Source organism: Conger conger, chromosome 15, assembly GCF_963514075.1.
Source record: "Conger conger chromosome 15, fConCon1.1, whole genome shotgun sequence".
NCBI classification, from domain to species: Eukaryota; Metazoa; Chordata; class Actinopteri; order Anguilliformes; family Congridae; genus Conger; species Conger conger.
In genome coordinates, this window is record NC_083774.1 from 30,217,169 (window position 1) to 30,237,510 (window position 20,342).

Here is a 20,342-nt window from a genome sequence, read left to right on the forward strand (position 1 = left end):
CACTTCTACCAATGACATTCTCAACCAAGGCTTGGCATGCAAAACTTCTTTTTTATAAAATAAAATAAAAATTAACCCTTTGTCAGGGTTGTACATTTACACACAAAGACACAGTAACGCACCCACAGTAGAAGAGACATGCCACATGCACACACAAGCTCAGATTCACATAGAGAAAAACATATGCAGACACACAGAGTGTGAGAAGAGTGAATTTGCTCATTCAGCTGCAGTGGGTGTGTGGGTATTTCAGATTAGCAGGGGTCAGAGTGTGTGGAGGCTGAGCAGTTAAATGGGTCAAAGCTGGAAGTTGAAGCTGATCTACCAGGCAGGATAGCATTTGATTACACAGCAGTTACACAGCTGTGTGCCTGTATGTAAGAGTGTGCGTGTAGGAGAAAGTGTACTCGCGAATGTGTGCAGGAGAAAGTGTGCGTGTGCGAGTGTGTGTGCGTGTGCGTGTGCGAGTGCGATTGCGTGTGCCAGTGCGTGTGCGAGTGTGAATGCGTTTGCGTGTGTACTGACTCTGAGGCTCCAGGCGATGCACAGCCGGCTTCACGCTCCACACTACCAGGCTGCCGGCAGTCCTGGCCCCCTTCTCGTACACCTCGAACACAGAGCAGAGGAGCGGGTGGGTGCGCTTGGTGTTGGTGTAGGTCCTCTCCATCATCTCACAGGTTGAGCTGACCACCGGCAGGTTGAGGAGTCGCACAAACACACTGTCCTGTAGGAGACACAACTCCTTACACAAGAGTCACTGCTAGCTAAAATGGTAAATGGTTGGTATTTTTATTGCGCCTTTATCCAAAGCGCTGTACAATTGATGCTTCTCATTCACCCATTCATACACACACTCACAGCGATCGGCTGCCATGCAAGAAACATAAATGTAAAAAAAAATCTAATAGGCACTCACATCCCAGGAATTTCAGTTGGCCAGACCAGTGCTTTCATTTACCGTGCTGTGTGCACTATATGGCTGATAATTCCCTGAAAACTTGATTCCATTTGTAAAAACGAAATGTTTTCTGACCGCAAATGGCAACATGGCGACATTGTGTTAAAATAAGCATAACCGCACAATTACGATGTGTAGCAGGTGGGGCTCGATTTGTGGTGACAAACACTTAATAACATTTTCAACAACCTTACTTTAACGTTAGGAGATACACTCCAATAATACAGATTCGACAAACACTGGTTTACAGCATAACTAAGATTTTATCCATAGTATTCAGAACAAACAGGGGTTAGGGTCTGTGTCCTACTGTTACACGTGTTTAGTTTGTACTAATTAGTATGTAAAAAACATTGTAGGTTATACGTTCATATAGCTACTGTAGCTCCGGCAATGTGCAGTGAAATTGGTTTTCATCATATGAACGTTGTACCGGCAATCGCCTGTCCTTGATCCTGGGGTGAGTCGTTTTCTCTGGTGCCATTGTGGTGACGTGAACCTGCAAGAGCAAAATACGGGTTTATAGCGCAAAGAAAAACAGGGAGAACATGTGCACAGTAAACCATTTTCAAAGGGGCTATGGACGTATACTCTTTCTTTCTGCCATTTTGAACCTAGACAACTTTGAAACCCATTAGTATGTTACTCTGGGATATCGAGTATCGGAGATGCAGTGCCCTTTAATGGCCATGACGATTTCCATCAAAGTCTGCAGAAAGAGGGACTTGAGAAACATCAGACCTGCTTGATCTGAATCGTACAGCATCACCAAGCTTGATGACATTTCTGCTCAGTCACTTCGGGGTTTAAACCTACACTGTTATGGGATACAAAGCAATGTGGACCCCAGCATCATGCACACAGCAGAATTATAACTGTGGAAGCCACAGACCATATAAAGGGGTGGAAACACAAACAGGATGACCACAACCACTAGATAGCCTACTGTATGAATTGACATAGGTGGGCCTACAGTTAGTTTTGCTTAAATCTGATGCTGTGGTGTTCTGTAGTACCTGCTTTTTCAGCCAGGTAGGCCAACACAGCAATTAATTCAACGGGGTCAATTCAATTCTAGAAAGTGTACCCAATTGGAGTTGATGTATCACCGAATATAAACCGTATAAGCAGTATGTCCTACAGTGATGTTTGAATTGGGTCACATTTGGGACAGGGTACATGTTGCTTCTTAAATTCTCCCTGTCAATGACTGAATGTGCTCCAATAGTCATTCATTTGTTCTGTGTTCTAATTCTCTAAATCGACAAAAACATATTTTTTTTTTTTTTAACGTCGTCTATTTTCTCAACATGGTGGCTTTGCATCTCGTGTCCGCATTATGTGTCATGCTTGCTTTATATCTTTTGTCAGCTTTGAAAAAAAAGAAGAAATCATTACAATGTCAACAAAATAGAGAATTAAATTCCCAAATTAACTCCCCGCCGGAGTCGGTCCTCTGATATCGCCCTAATTTGGAAGCGGTACGGCGGTAAACAAGCTAACAGTCACTTTTACTTTAAGCAGGAATTAATCCCCTCGCACTAATCAACTTATTTTGTTTATGTCGGTGCAGCACATTTATGTAAAGATTGTATTAACACTCCACTGTGCAATGCGCTTATTTTATAAACACTTCAGCAAAAACAAATGAAATCTACAGCTGCCAGTTTTTTCGCTACCCTTAGAATGAAATTAATTAACATTCATAAAAGCAATAGATTACGGGCGGCTATGATGTTGAAGTAAGTAAGCCATTTTACTGATAGATAAACGCGCTGAAAGTCAGAAACTCACGGTAAACTCTTGCAGAAGTGGAGCCGCTGACGGTGCGTGCTTGATACCGTAAGTGACTTTATCAAGATGCAACTTCTGAAATAGGCTATCAGCCGACCCCGCCCACTACAGACTCCCCACAGACTAAACACTTTCAATAGCACGCACTGTGGTGTTTTTGTGGTGTTAGCACGCACTCAAAACACTACGCTCCTTTGTCCTTTATTATCACTATTAACCGAACTCAATAGCGTACTTGGCTGTAGAATTAGAGGACTAATGGCAGATAACACATGGTAGATTTAATTAGCCTACCGAATTATGTCATTGGTAATACGATTCTCGTATCGTCTCGATTCAATTTGATGGTAAAAAGCAGATTTCCTTTTATAACTCTCATTATTATTTAAATTGAGGTATTATTTTCACAACCATAGTTTGACGAAGTTTGAATTCTCCTTACAAAAACAAAAAAAAACAAAAAAACGTCGGGAGCATGTGAAAGGAAAATAGAACTGGAGAGAAATTATGTTTTTTCCAGTTTTACACTAGAGGACGCCATCTACCTCTGCGTTAGATTTGTTGAACGCACAATCTGTTTGGAAAAAGGCAAATAGATAAATATTTAGTTTTCAAATCACCATGACGTGACAGTATTTAAAAGAATGATCAAACTAATATTCCAATTATCAATGTACATATCTGAAGCTTTCCTGGGCATTAGCAAAGGCATAGCCACTTGGGGTGTGTAGATTGAGGATTGAGTAGTGCTGGACACTCCATAGAGCCTAGACAAAGCAAATAATCATAATCAGCCCATCTTAACTGGTTATTTTCTCATTATAATGTTATTCTTATGTAATTTTATTCAAGGAAATATTCAAAACACTTGCTGCATATTGCATTATCCATACACACACCCACACTCATCTGTATAATTTGTGTGTGTGTGGGTGTGTGTGTGTGTGTGTGCGTGTGTGCGTAGGCACCTAAAAAATGAGAGTCAAGGATAAACCTATTCATACACCCCATAATGATATTGCACGCAATCTTTCAGTACCGTGATGGGGAATTTTAGAGAAAGCCAGCAATTTCAGCCTCATCTTACAGATAAGCCGTGTCTAGCCTACTAAAGAATGTGCGTCATAACTATGGCTTACACTGATTAATACCATCACTGCAGACCTCTGTTTCAGACCTCTCCACCTCAGCCTGTTCCACCTGCCCCTCTGTCTCCACTCTCGAATCAGAACCATACATTCCTCCACTGCACTGTAGTTTGACTTGGCACATATATTATGTGGCACAAAGGATCAGAACCTCTTTGAATCTTTTAAAATGCATTAGTTTGACATGGGGTTATGGTTCCAATATGAAATCAACACCAAAGAAAAGCTTTGAAAATTCAACTTTGAATGTGAAGGCGTTCATCAGAAAAATTGGAAAGTTGCGACACCACAACAATGACAAGGATGGAGATGATGTATAATATGTTATTCACAAACCTTGATTTAAAATTCATATCTGAGAGAAAATAACATGCTTGTGTCATACATTTTGACAGTTATTCATATTATCACAGGTATTGTGCTACCTGCCAGCCAATTACTAGCTGTACAAGGCAGTAGTCTGCTCAAACAAGGTCACATATTTTTCTTCCTTGTTAGCCTAAATCAACCAAGCAGACCTCAAATTATATAAAATAGTCTGGATATGAAATTCATTATTTGAAAATAATTGAATAATAATATTCAAGGTTTGTTTATTGGTAGCACAGAATATGTTAAAGCCACATATTCTGTTCAGAATATAGAGGACATAACAATGCAATACAAAAATACAATACAATGAATATCACAACAAAAGTCATAAAATAAGCATAAGTCATAAAAAAGTCAAAGGAAAGTGCTCTGACACCATTTACAGTGGTAAAGTGCATATCTCTGTGATGCCAAACAATCTTTTGTTTAGCAGTGCAATAGCTGCAGTTGCAAAAGCGTTTCTGTGCCACTTTGTTTTGCACTCAGGGGCCTTAAACTCCCGGCAGGAGGAAAAAAGTGAAATTGCCTACTTAACCCGAGAATGCACAACACAATTGATCCCAGCGAGTTTCTTTTTGCTGTATTAAAATATATATATGTATATATAATTCAGGATGCCATGACATAATTTTTTTAAATGATCAAATAGCATTATTAACATTTTTAGAATGAAGCTTTTTAGAATGAAAATGTTTTTTTGTATGACTACCCCTAGAACGTATTCATTTCCTCTGGAATTTGATGCATAGCTGAAGGTCTCTTTTTTAAATTAATTAATCTACGCATTTGATATTTGTGGGCGACATGGCTCAGGCAGTAAGAGAAGTTGTCTGGCAGTCGGACGGTTGCCAGTTCGATTCCCCGCCTAACCCCTAAATGCTCCTGACGAGCTGGTCGGTGCCTTGCATGGCAGCCAATCGCCGTCGGCGTGTGGGTGTGTGAGTGTGTGTATGAATGGGTGAATGAGAAGCATCAATTGTACAGCACTTTGGATAAAGGCGCTATATAAATGCCAACCATTTACCATTTATATTCAATGCACTCATTCATTATTTTGTTTTTGGCAATCACAAATTATCAGATGTATTTTTTGTGGAAGAAACTCATAATGGCTGAGTCATCTTCACATTTCAGTATGGTCCCATTATCGTGCTAATGCTAGCACGTTATCATTCATAATATAGAGTTAAGGGCGAAAGGACCCAACTGTGGGATGAGCCAGAAGAACACAGTGAGTCAGATAAAATGGCACTCAATTTTACCATTTGTGTCCGGTTTGTCAGCAAATCAATTATCCACCCTACTAGGTCATGGCTCAACTCATAATATTCCATCAACATCGCGGCTAGAATGCGGGGTTGGATAGTGCTAAAAGCTGTAGAAAAATCTATGAAATAACACTAGTGAGGTTTTGTTTCCCTTCAAAATAATGGTGTTAAGGAAGATTTACAGAAATAAAAAAACAACCTGTAAAATATGTCTTCAAAAATTAAACCTATAATTTTATGTGTAGCATTTTGGTTTTCTTCCAGATTCTATCCTGGAAATCTCTGTCGCAGCACCTAATGATCAAACTGATGTGTTTGTTTTTAAATGTGAAACCTTAAAATTCATAGTCAACCTAAATGTGAATAGCACACATCCAAAGGCTTATTACAGGGTCATAAATGTTAATGAAAATATTTTCACCTTGCGGATACGCCGTAATAATCTTTAGACAGCACCACACAGCACATTAGATCCGTTTGGATCACCAGTGACGCACACAAAAGCATTGTTTTATTAAGAGCTGAATTGGCCCAGAAGCATATCCCGCCAAATATGGCACAGTGACTCATCACAGGAGAGATTTGTACTTAATTACATCAAATCACAGTAAATAAGTGGGTTTTCAGAAGACTGGGAGTACATCTATCATGGAATTCATTCAGTCATTCATTGAGCTGTAGCTGATTTAGGCTACCACAATGCTACTGCGAAACATCCTAATATGAGATCAGCCAATCATATAAATTGGCAGACCGGGAGATTCAGAAGGAGGCGGTGCCGAATAAGCGAACCAGGCCCCGGTTTCTCCCCCCAGGGCACAGCAACATTACAGCATCGCCAAAACGCCAGGTCCCTTGGTAACGTAAGCCCTCCAACTGTGCCCTCCCTAGTGATATAACCCTACAGGGCGGGACTCACAACATTCTGCATTCAAATGGTACTGAGATGCAGCCACCCGCTCCCTGCTAGCTTTCTGTTTCTGCAATCATAATGGCTGAACAAAACAAAACAAGACAAGTCTACATTACATTACATTACATTACATTAATGGTATTTGGCAGACGCTCTTATCCAGAGCGACATACAGTTGATTAGACCAGGCAGGAGACAATCCTCCCCTGGAGCAATGCAGGGTTAAGGGCCTTGCTCAAGGGCCCGATCACTGGGTGGATCTTATTGTGGCTACACCGAGGATCGAACCACCGACCTTGCGGGTCCCAGTCATGTACCTTAACCATTACGCAACAGGCCGCAACAGGCCGCCCTAATTTCAACAACTGAAATTTGTTTTAAATTATATTGCTGTACGGCTACTGGGCCTACTTGCAATCATCCTCTTGCCTCAAATACAATACTGTAGGCCTATGCAGATGTTGTGGAGATCAAGGCAAATATTGTACTGAACGGTCTGTTATCAATCCGGCAAAGGCATGGGCAGATATGAGAGGGTTAAAACTGAGATGAGAGAAGCTACATTAAGACAACATAATGGTGATCATTACTGTGTAATCGTTGCTAATAATAGTTTGATGCAAGTGTAGTTATGGTAGATCAAAGTAATGAAGAGCAGTACGGTGTGGGAGAGATTGAGAGAAGGTGAAAGAGAGTGAGCGAGAGGGGGAGGGAGAGGGGGAGGGAGAGAAGGAAAGAGGGAGATGGAGAGAGTGAGCTAGAGAGTGAGACAGGAAGACAGAGAGAGGGAGATGGAGATAGAGAGAGTGAGAGAGGGAGATAAAGGGAGAGGGGAACAGTGCATAAGTGACACAAACAAAGACAGAAGCACACAGTGTCCAATCACAGGCAAGGTCAACACATGCAGGCATCAATTGTCCACCCACATATATTCACACAAACATGGCATTCACATCTTACTTATTAATACACCTCCACCATGCAGCACACACACACTTGTTTTTTGACTCAGCGATACACACACACTCTATATCTACTCTCAAGTGCACACATGTAACTAGGGAGAAAGTCTGAGGTGGGATTTCAACCCTGGCCTCTCACTCGTCCAAATATTTTTCCCCAATAGCATCTGAATACTGTACACAGAAGAAACTGAAGTCCTGGCAGTCCATCTACTGTTAGAGCTTAGGTTTAGGTTTATTGGTGTTGTAAGGTTAATGATGATTAATGCTCTATTTGAAATATGAAAGAATAAAACTTGCAGACTAATGCAATGCATGCATTAAGTCTGCAAGTTTTATTCTTTCATATTTCAAGCATTACATCAAGTGTGTGAGTTTTATTCATTCATGGTCTCTTCAACACCTTTGGCCTTGAGCTAACGTTGGTGTGCTTGTGTCTCTGCTAACATCGATTTGAAATATGACCTGGTATGACTGAATGACTGATTTTCCAATTATATTTTTTCTTACAATCAAACTTCAGTCATACTTATTAATTATGGACATTATCCTCATCCATTTCAATTTAAACCACTGTATCTTATTTTTTTGTGCTCCTGCCACACCTCTGATAGGCTTCTGATAGGCTTTTAAACTCATAAACTATAAACTAATGTGACATCTGCCAGCATAATGAATACTCTCCCCCACAATAAAGAAATTGGCCTTTTCAGATTTGAAAGGGACATAGTACAGTACTTGTCTAATGCATAATGGAAGACTGTTGAAAATGAACGTATATTACTGAGAAAATATGAATCATATTTTCTTTTTAAAAAGACAGTCTAAGAACGTTCCGTTCAGTAACCAAAAAACCTTGCTGATGGCAGTACTGCAGATTTCCATTTCCATTAGAAAAAATTATTCAGTAAAGGTTACATTAATTTCTTTATTTCTCTGGGTTCTGTGACTGCTTTTTATGAATAAAAAAGTAATTATGTGCGTGTTGTGTGGGTGTGTGGGCTAGTTTCAGCTCAGCGGTCCATACAGTAGGATCAGAGCCTCAAGGCTTAACCAAAAACCATCACCAGGACTGGTTCAACAGCAAAACTGCCCAGAAATCCAACATCTCCTTGAAGCAAAACACAAGGCTTACATTTCCCATATCTCAAACCCACAATCTTCCGCCCTTCCCTTTCATTGGAAAGTCATATGTGCTGTGACTTATAGACAACTCGGAACCATGAGTGCTGGCTCAAAAAAGCCTATGAGATCCAAGCCAATGCAATACTCACATGCTTTACTAAGCAGTAAAGACGATATATTGACCTCCAAAACACACCGATTGAGACAAAGCTGGCAGCTTTTCCTGGCAGCAGTGATTCTCCTTGCTCACAAATCCCTCAGCGCTGATGACGGGGGTCCTGCTTCAGTTTAGCCTTCATGGCGATCTTTTCAACCTTAGTCTTCTTCAAGCCTTCACTGACCTCACTCACCCATTTACACAAGCTTCAATATGCTGATGACTGTGCCCTGCATGACTAGCTCATAGCCCTGCTCCAATGCAACGCGCAGTATCTGAAGTCTATGGCGATTGGCCTTCAAATAAACTCTCAGGAAACCGTTTATTCAGACCTCAGCCCCCGCAAGTGTTTGGCCAGTGTTGAATATTCATGGCACCCCCTTACAGGCAATCAGGCAGTTCTGCTACCTTGGGAGTATCACAACTCCAAACCGTCCAATCGACATCCAAGCCCGGACTAACCGTGCGTCGTCCTATGGTAGACTGCCCTAACAGGTCTTTGACAATAACAGTTTATTTTTGTCAACCTAAATATTTGTAAAGTTGAGTGGCTTGCCGCTCCATTTTGTGAGAAAAAGACATTACTCTGACTGAAAAGTCTACTTTGAGCCACAATACAATCCATGATGTGGTGACAGGTATAAAACGTACTTTGATGGAAGCAAGTGAACGCCCCGACTCTGCCCCTCTTGTTGATTGGTAGGGGTATTCAAACTTCCTCTATCTGCTGGACACAGTGGCCACCCCCACGTTAGCTATGCAGTGGTGGAGATATTTGCTACAATAGACACACAAGGCTAGACTATGGAAAGCTGCAAAAAAAAAAAAAAGGAAAAAAAAAAAAATCACACTGAATTGTGTTTGTGAGTATGCCTGCTTATGTTGCATCTGTTGATTTCATCATGTAGAAAGCTACCGCAGATGGAAACCCACCAGTGCTGTCCTAGCAGTGGCTAATGTAAGTCTGTCCATTATAGTATTTCTCAGAGCCATATTCCTGTTGCATTCTGACTGACGCATCACTAATACGTTATACTAAAACCGCCTTATGTAGCCAAATGATAGTACACATGTACAGTGTGTAGTGCGTAGTGTTTGATTTTAAACACAGCCTCTCCGTGCGTCTGTGTGCACGCACGCGTGTGTCCGTGTGTGTGTTTGGGAAAGCACAGTGCCACCTGTCTGACAGCAAACAAAGTGTTAATCTTCCCAGCTGAACCACACAATTACTCAGACTGATTAAAAGAAATTGAATGATTATACATTTTTTTCAGCAGCATTTATCTAATTATGTGCTGATTCCAGGTGCGAGAGGGAATGTGGAGTATCCACTGCATAACTCATTTCTGGGATAAATCAAAGTTATTAACCCGAGAAACAATTGAAAACAATTCCAGATCATGAGCCAAAACGAGAGTCATTACAAAATCTTCAATATTCACAATCTTCACATTGTCTGCCCATCATATCAATCATTATTATGGTTGTTATATATTACATCCAAATATTCAACCGTACATTCGTATCACACTTGGCAGCACTTCAGAAGGTTTTCTGATAGTTGGCGGTGCATATAATTGAAATGATTTTGTGATTTTCACATTTAATTTGAATGATTCAGTCAGAGCCTAATATTTCCTTCGATAATCTATATACGGTTATCATTTCCATGAGAGGAACTGAATTGGCAGCTGCCACACATTGACTGCTTCTGCTTAGTACTCCAATGCTCAGTCAAATCACTGCTAAGCCCACCAAGACAGTACCCCACAGAATCATTTTATCACTCATTTCTGGAGGGTTTCTTTTTTATTTGTTTTTATTCATGGGGGGTTAAATGTTAATGGTAATTACTATGAAATATTTGATTGACCGCCAAGGTGGAACATTTTGCCAAAACGGTGGTCAATAAAACACAGCAAAGGAGAATTCCGGAGTGTCCAACTTTCTTGCTTTTTAATGTTTATGTTCCGCAAGTCTGCACCTCTGAAATACTTGGATGTGCTCCACTCGGTATATATGTTTGGTAATTACTGAAATATTTTTGTAATAGTTGAAAGAGGTTCATTTAAAAATAGGTCAGAAAGTATAATGTATCGATCAATTTTACATTGATTATAATGTAAGCAGGCAGTGATAAAATGATTATTACATTATTAGTTAAAATATCAGACATGTGGGACAAGCAGTGTCCTATAGGTTACAATACAACGTGGCATGAATACTAAGATATAACAAAAGCAAGTTTTATGAAGCTGTACATCGACACCTTATGCAAGTACATGGAAAGACCACAATTACCAAAGTATTAAATTAGTTACAGCGGACAAAATTGTTGTGGAAATTCATTTTCAGCTGTGACTGTTTTGACAGGTTTAGACACATCTTGTTTGACCTATTCGCCTCAATTTTGAGAGCAGAATGCATGTTCACAGAAATGCCTATGTCTCAGGCAAATTATCACCCAATTCACAAATGAATGATTGTGCCCTGTTCACCAGAGACGTGGCAGAGGCCAGGACCTTTCCGAAATATAACATCTCCCCAATGTGGCTGAATGGTAAAATGAAATATAACATGTCCCCAATGTGGCTTAATGGTAAAATGTTGTGCATGCATCTCAGGGGTTGCGGACTGAAATCCCAGGTCAGACACTGCTGCTGTGCCAGTAAACATGGTTGATAATGTGACGTCCTGCAGCTGTGAACTGTAAAACAATAATGAAAGGTGGGTGGGGGAGTAAACTTTAAATTTGCTCTGCAGCTCAAACTAATACATGTATATTTACATTTTAGTCATTTGGCAGACTCTTTTAATTAAAAGCGACTTACAAGTGCATAGGTTCTTCCACAAGTTAAAGCAACAAATCCATGACTAGTAAAATACACATGAAGGGCTGTTCTAAACAAAAATACAGTCATCATGAGTGCAATTTTTTCTATCACTATCACATTCTATCACTAGCAAATATATTGGGAAAGTGATTTAAAAAATAAAATAAAATCAGTTCTTCAATCAGGCACAATCCAGACATTGTAGCAGTACCATATTTTAAAAGCCAAAAGACTCCCGATCCTTCTAGCACCTCTTTAATAAAGGACGATTGTTGTAGCATCATTCCAAGAACTCAAATACATTTCCCTTTCTCAAAAAGTCAACAATATTCAGCAGGATAGGAAAAAGTGCCCAATAATCAGCAACCAACCCATACCAAAACATACACACACCAATTACATACCCCTCATCATGGTCTCAGAAACTATTTATTGTCCTTTGACAAGACAAACACCCTAAGCAGTATGGAAACATAACAGTGAACTTCTACATCAATAGTGGTCGAGAAAGAAAACATAGAGGCAAATAGTTCTAATAATGCCCTCTTCTCAATCTCCAGCAAATTGCTCACAATAGCTCAAGAGATTTAAGAATAGTTCTGAGAGGAGAGTACCACCAGACACATGTAATCAATGCTCAGAATTTTCTGGAGATAATCACATTTGCCAGTGTCAGGGGTAACATGTTAAAAAGAAACTTGTTACTGTCATTAAATCATTATTTTATTACTGGAAAAAGTTAACGGAAATCAAGAAAAATGATAAGCAACCAACTTGAAATGTATTGCAGTGCAACAGCCTGCAGTAAAGTCAATTAATTGTTGCAAGTGTATGGACATTTTTTCCCCAAAACCACACAGATTCAACACATCACAGACCAAGCCATTAATATGAATTGAGGGAGAATAAATGAACACAATTGATTGCATTAAATGCTATGTCTTCTTATTGCTTTTCCCAGAGCAAAGGCATCAACGTGGTGAACAATAAGACACCGTCAACTACTGAATACAAATACTCTCCAGAACTGAACATCATAGAACGTTCTGGCCTGCGTGTCCTCGAATTACGGAGAGGTCAGGAAGACAGAAATTGATGACAGCTCTGACTTTCTATTGGCCTTCAAAAGAACAAAACGTAATACCAATCTTTTTCGGGAAATAATAAATGTTGTTCAACAAAATCTTTTTGCAATTGTATAAGCATAAACTAATAATCAACTAATTCTCCTGTTTTTGTTTTAGTATAGATTCTTGCCTGTATTAGTGATTTGTATAAAAGAGCACTGTAGAAATACATATTGTAGACATATTGGGACAGTGATAGTTTTTAGATAGATTAGGTAGATTTTGACACTGTACTACAGTACAATGGATTTGAAATTAAACTATGAACATGGTTGGCATTTATATAGCGCCTTTATCCAAAGCGCTGTACAATTGATGCTTCTCATTCACCCATTCATACACACACTCACAGCGATCGGCTGCCATGCAAGGCACCGACCAGCTCGTCAGGAGCATTTGGGGGTTAGGTGTCTTGGACAGGGACACTTCGACACAGCCCGGGCGGGGGATCAAACCGGCAACCCTCCGACTGCCAGACGACTGCTCTTACTGCCTGAGCCATGTCACCCATGAGTTAAAGCACAGACTAGGAACTGGTGATCTGAGAACAACACGCCTGTGTGCCACTCAAAATAGCGAATATAATAGCGGAAATAAGGACAGAACTAGTATGTCTAGATAGTTGATTATATTTTCATCATCTTAAACATTGCATTCACTGTCCTGCAAATACATAATAGTTTTGGAGGATATGAAAAATATGACAGGTGTGATCAAAACAACACAGCTGACATCTGTTGTGTATCATTTCTGACAAGCTGTCCAGTTTTTTTTTTTTTTTTAAACCCAAAAACATCATTTTCACATTCAGTCAATTTCTGGGGTGGGGTGTTTGCAGTTTCCCACGTCTCAATTATGGATTCAGTCACTCTGAAACACTGTTATTATATCACTGAGTGGCCACGGGCCACTGGGAAATGGCCCAGGGACATCTTACTGACAGAATGGACCGACCACGTACGCGTACCCATTTACCCTGGACACCTGTTGTAAAGGGATTATTTCTGAACAGCTCATTCCTCATTGTGCAAGATTGAAGCCAGTCATATTGCTACAGTACCAAATAAAACTTAAAAAGCAGTTCAAATTGGGAGAGGGTGTGCCTTCTGACACATTACCAATTAAAATGTCCAATCCAAACTGTGATTGCAGCACTTTTCAACACCTTTTTCTTTTAGCCAAAGTGCCAATATAATTGGTTTTAAAATGTCTATCTTTGCTCCTCATCGAAGATAATCAAGCACACCCATAAACAGAGAGATTGAACAGTTTTAATGGTATTAGGTTTTGGATCAGCTAAGTGCATTTATAGAGCAAAATCGAGCCCATTCCAGTGGCTAGATGCAAATAGAATTCACAAACAGATGCACTATTGAATAACTGAACTGATTGTATTGCAGGAACAGTGAGTTCAATACTTGAAATGATAAAAATGAGCTGGCACATAAATGAACTTGTCATATATTTGTTGTCTCCTTGTAGTGACTCACTAACACTTATCACACACCTACATAAACAAGCCATAACATATTATTCATTCCGTTATAAGGGCCTTTATCTCTGTCGAAAGCATACACCCACCAGAGTCAACACCACATGAAAAAAGCACTGTTTACAGAGGTCCCTCATATCCTCTCCGAGAGGCTGTGCAACCATGTGCTTTTCAGTACCAAGGACAACCACCTCATTACTGTCGGTAGAAAAGTCAAACTTTCTTTCCCACTGTCCAGCTGCATATTTCCATTTTGCTTTTTGCTCAAGGCCTGTAAGAGTTAAAGAGTGTGGTCTGCGATAAATGGGTGCCTGACTCACACAGTTACTCAGCACTTATTGAATATAAGGTAACAAGCAATGTTGAAGAGGACATAAAACATTTTTATAAATCATGGGAAGTAAAAATGTGTTATATGTTGTATGCCAAGACTGAGAATATGTAGCATAACATTGACATAGTCTCCAGGTTTACGATGACAGATTTAGACTTGAGTAGACTTAGCTGGGGCAGCATGGATGGTGCAGTGGGTAGCACTGCCGCCTCACAGCAAGGAGGTCCTGGGTTCGAATCCCCATCGGCCGGAGCCTCCCCGTCGGCCGGAGCCTCTCTGTGCGGAGTTTGCATGTTCTCCCCGTGTCTGCGTGGGTTTCCTCCGGGTACTCCGGTTTCCTCCCACAGTCCAAAGACATGCAGGTTAGGCTGATTGGAGAGTCTAAATTGCCCATAGGTATGAGTGTGTGAGTGAATGGTGTGTGTGCCCTGCGATAGACTGGCGACCTGTCCAGGGTGTATTCCTGCCTTTCGCCCAATGTATGCTGGGATAGGCTCCAGCCCCCCTGCGACCCTGATCAGGATAAGCGGGTTCAGATAATGGATGGATGGCTAGACTTAGCTGACTCACTGAAGTAAGTAGCCTAGAACTGTCTTAACCATCACTACTAATGGTGCGAGCTACTCCTTCATACAGTCTCTGCAGGGGGCAGATCGCTGTTCCATGTATTGTACTGTGACTGTAATTAATCTATGTAACTTTACATGATTTGCTATGGTTTGCTAAGGTGGTTGAACCTTTATCTTTAGATTAGACTTGATAACGTAATAAATGTCTTCATTTTAATTTGGAGTCGTACATTTTTGTAAAGGTTGATCCAACAGGCTGCTCTGCCCATCACTTAGTTTGGTGATGTTACTGATATCTTTCATAGTAAATTCAATCAAATTTATTTTACACATTGGATTAGTGAGGTGGACTGACTGTTGATGCACTTGTGTCCAGAATAGGGTGTTAGCAATTCAAATCAGATTCAGAAATTAAAGATATTTTACAAATCCTCATTTGTCTTGAATAAGAGGTTTACACAGTAATGGTTTACACAAAGTACCCATTTGCTTGTGCTCCAGTAGATCTGTGTTCGTGGTTATACCACGGGGGAAGAAACGGTCACCACTCCAAAATCAAACAAAGCGTATGCGTATCAGATTTATTCATGACATGCAAATACTCCATTAAGGCTTTCAAGTGAACTGTATGAACGGCTGTACCCTTGGGCGCACCAGTAAAGAGAACTTCCTGTCTATATATTTTTAATGCATTACATGCAGGTGCAATGCACAGCTAGTCACTGCTAGTGTAATGTACGCAATTGATTCAGTTTTTGTGCTTGAGTACCCCCAGCAACACCTCCGCCCCGCCCCCCCCCCCCCCCCCTTTCCTAATCAATGGAAGCTAGAGCACTCAAAGCTCAAACACAAACCTTTAATAAAAAAAGGGTGACTGGCGTTTTAGCACCCAATACAATATCCTCATTGTCAACAGAACAGCAACAGTCAGTGAATAGCAATCCGGATCCTTCTTCATGTATTTGGGCTTTCCAGGCTATGAACCATCTTGTCATCTTATTTGCTGGACTGAATCATATTAGGCATTTATTTAAATTTTGTAATAACTACAGATGAACTACAGTTTAGTTCCACTGTGTGCCATTTCACTTCCAATGGCAATAATCAGAAAATTCAAAGAGTGTGCTATCTGCGGTGAGACATTTAGCCAGAAAAACAACCCTTTCATCTACAATTAAGTCAGCAAAGCAAACCCCCCCCCCCCCCCCCCCGTCTCTGACAGCACACAATTATGAAGTTTGAAAACCTTGTGAAGATGTGTTGGGTCATCCAGTCCTATAAAGCTGCCCTTGATTCAAAATGTCTGATGGTGGAGGCGTGACATTGGAGATAAATACACACCTGGTTACCCAAATGATGTATACAGAACTGGTCAGGGAAAATAAAGAAGGCGAGGGAATCGGCCACCTGGAATCTCAGCCTTCACAGAGCTAAAACAACCCGTTCGCTAATGCACACATTTATTCTGAAATTAGAATATTTATCTGCTTTCTTCCCACAAAGCTGAGCCAAGACTGTTACATAACAAAGCAAGCCATGATATATTATGATAAATAATTTCCGATTTACATTATAGGCCAGTATTACCAGCCCTCCCCCATCAGTATGGAAGCATATCCACGCCAAAATTCAAATGAAAATGCAAATCGGCAATTACATTTTGTTTTCAAACCATGTCACAATTGAAATGAAAATGCAAAAGCCTGCTGTGGTCCAAAATAGCATACATTCACCAGGAAAAGTCAGTTTTGATTGGACTTCAATGGGGAAACTTTCTGTTTGGCTCCAGAAGCCAAAAAGCAACCACTGGATTTTGTGAACTTCTGGGGGAATGTCTATCCCGGGTACCATGGCTAAAACCTCACATCTTCACCATTTGAAGACACTGAAGGATCCTCCTATTGGGCAGCCGTATGGAGGCTGTCCTTAAAAGCTGTTCTCCATTATGTTTGGGTATCAGCTACCAGCCCCAGCAAACCCTCTGATGAAAAACTATTAATTTTACACACAGGGCAACTGTATTTTAAAATGAATGGTTAGGAAACAGCAGTACTCAAAAATAGGGTTCTCATTAATCTGCTCAGATGTATCATTAATGCTGTGGGCATCATGCCATCTCTGAACAATCAGGGCCAGAAAACTTGGGGAACATTCATAAGGGACCTCACAAACCAGCACACAATCAATATACAGTATGCTGACTTCTATCAATGAATGAATCTATTAATCAATGCAACTTGGTAACTTAGAATAGGAGAGCACATATTACAACAAGATGGGGACAGGCTAGGTTGAAACACAATGGCAGCTCAACATGACATTTTAAATACTCCCTGAAAGTCATCAAAACTTTAAAATGTGACATCCAATGCATAACCCCTTCACCAGTGAAGCAAACCCATGGGACAGAGGAATACAATGACTCTCTTTGCCACCTGAATATGACCACCCCGCTGCTGGAGTGGATCAGACCAGAAACCCCACTGCACACTGGCAGATGCAGAGCAGTGGTAGCCCTCTGAAGGAAAAAGCAGCAGCAATAGCCCTTTGCAGGTCCTGCATCATGCCTGCTGGAAGACCTTAAACAGACAAGGAGCCATGTCACCGACAGTTTTCGGTTGTTGCCCACCAGGATCCGCACTCTCTAGGGCTCAGCGCCCGTCTTTCTTGGCCAGCTGAGGCCGGCTCCATTTCTGAAGCTTTCCGTTTTCCTCCTGCTCCACACACTCAGTTATTGTTAAATGCGGTCGACGGTCACAAAAGCCCCGTCTGTTTCGTCGTTGTTCGGGAGATTACTTACATTACATTACATTATTGGCATTTGGCAGACGCTCTTATCCAGAGCGACGTACAGTTGACTAGACTAAGTAGGAGACAATCCTCCCCTGGAGCAATGCAGGGTTAAGGGCCTTGCTCAAGGGCCCAACGGCTGTGCGGCTCTTATTACGGCTACACCGGGATTAGAACCACCAACCTTGCGTGTCCCAGTCATTTACCTTAACCACTACGCTACAGGCCGCCCTGTACGTTACTGCTCCCTTCGTCACATCCCGTAAGAGTGCCAGGCTCTCTCCACCTGATGCAAGCCGATGCAGGCCTATCAAACGGGATCAAACTCGCTCCCAGCCCGCATAGAACCTCAGAGCTTTTAAGCACGAGAGTCGCGCCGTCCACACGCACGGTTTCATGAGCTGGAAAGCAAGGATCCCTGGGGCTGCGATCGCACTCAGACCATCTCGTAAGGAGGAAAGCTTTTACATAGAGTGAATATGAACACCGAGAGGTCACAGTCCTGCATTCTATCGCTATCTCTCTTTTCAAGTTCAATGCAGTTTAACATTATGAGCAAGCTGTCTGCCCGAACACAAACGTTTCTAATGTTTTCAACAACAAATGTTTGATTGACTGTCAAAGGCATCTTTTGTCAAGAACCCCAGATCAATACAAATTGGCTATGAAAAGAGTGTCTCTTTAAACATAGACCTCTCAGGTATACCAAAAGACTATACTATATGAGCATGCTTTTCAGCCTTTTTTTTACGTCAGTTTGAATGGAATTCTTTGGTTATTTGTGGCCTTGGAATTATAAGTCACCGCTTGTGTTCTGTGTTTTTGTCACCAACTCATTTTTGTCTCAAATTGCAGGAGCCTATTTCTTCCTGCAATTGAGGGGGAAGATTTCCATCCAAAAGACTTTCAATTAATGTCCACCAAAAATGTCAGCACCAAAAGGATTTGCGTAATTCAGCCACAAGCCCATCAACCCTCAGTGACTTTCTGTGATTCTGCTAGTGCACAGCAATGGTCAGTTGTTTGAGTGACGGGGTTATGTCCGGTGTAATTCTTTAGCTTTTTCATAGATTTGAATTGGAGAAATTAGGTACAGTGGGGTCCAAAAGTCCACATTGAAAATAATGTAATGTAAAATCATGTAATCCTGAAAATAAATAAATGGAAATAAGTTTTAGGATTTTGAAAAAAGTTTAACAAATTAAAGTTACTTCAAAGCTTTGCCAGAACTATTCGAGGACCAAAGAAGAACAAGGAGTGGGCAATCCATAATCACCTAAACATAACCGCATTGAACATTTATGGGGGCACTTGAAGACTGACAAATGCCAAGCATTCAGTAACATCACAAGATGCTCTTTGGAATATTGTCAAATAATGCTGGGATAACATCAGCTAGAATCATCAGGAGTCCATGCCAGCTTGAGTGCACGTTGCTATTAAAGCAAAAGGTGGACATACCAAATACAAAGAAATTCTGAAATTAATGTCATTTTTTCCAAAGATTAAACTCTTCACTCAAATTGTTATGCTGATAATATGATTGGTAATTTAAAAGTATTAAATTAGAAAAGAATGCAAAATAGAAGCATTTTGAAGTGGTCTTTGGGATCCCACTGTATGTAAATACATTTCTTTCCAAATATTCTCGACAGATTTGGAATTCCCAATACATCAGTGTTCATTGCTGGAACCTCCAGTATCAATTTGGGACAGTGAAAAAGTCTTCTCCAAAGCACATTATGCCAAAAATGTCTTTGTATCACACTATAGTTGGGAGACCCCTGCTGCCTGAATCATCCATAACCGTGGGTGATGTTGCAACCAAAAATGCATCGCTCTGTAGGGCTTCCAGTCATAGCTGGCACGGGCAGAGTCAAGATTCGATCCAAGACCATGGGGCCCATTCATGTGCAAGGACTAAACCAGTGCCTTAACCGGATCCGTAACCAGTGGTCCTAGAAAAATGCAGTTTAAGCACAATGTGTTTCTTAGCTTAAGACACTTATAGAAATTAACTGAAGAGTTAACTATACAAGCGGCTTTTTTCTTAGTCCATGTATAAGTAATGGCCAAAAAAGGTGGAAAGACCAATACCAATGTCACTTAATATGGTGTGGTGTCACTATGTAGAGGTAAAAAAATCTGGAATTCTACAGAAGGGATGTCAATCTGGAATTCTACATCTCTTTTGTCAATCAACGGTTGTTGGAGGTGGAAAATACAGTCTCTCTTTAGGGTGTGATCTGGTCACTGGGAACCCATGGCATACAGATAACATCATTGTCATGCACATCAAACCACAAGATGATTGCATACACTCTGTAAATAGAAGCACTGCCACCCTGGAAGGCACCCCTCACACTAGGAAACATTACATCACTGAAGCTCTTCAAAAACACTCCCCCGCAATCGCCTGTCTTTCACTCAGAGGTTGTGGTCTTTGAGAGACATGGGCCATAATTACAGACAGCAAGGCCTGCCTAGAGTTTGTGCACA

General features: G+C 40.8%; 1 protein-coding gene across 2 annotated transcripts in view; it reads right to left on the reverse strand.

The window, feature by feature from the left end:
- The window catches only part of plin1 (perilipin 1), a 111,440-nt gene that overhangs the window by 32,640 nt on the left and 58,458 nt on the right, over positions 1 to 20,342 (reverse strand). The window contains exons 1-3 of one of the 2 annotated variants that reach the window (XM_061221898.1): positions 2,753 to 2,981; positions 1,392 to 1,457; positions 526 to 724 (exon numbers count right to left, since the gene is read on the reverse strand). In XM_061221898.1, the coding sequence (XP_061077882.1) occupies positions 526 to 724; positions 1,392 to 1,442 (250 nt within the window). In that variant the 5' untranslated portion in view covers positions 1,443 to 1,457; positions 2,753 to 2,981. Of the gene's footprint in view, positions 1 to 525; positions 725 to 1,391; positions 1,458 to 2,752; positions 2,982 to 20,342 lie in introns of those variants that run through there. The other variant, XM_061221899.1, reaches the window with a different exon arrangement.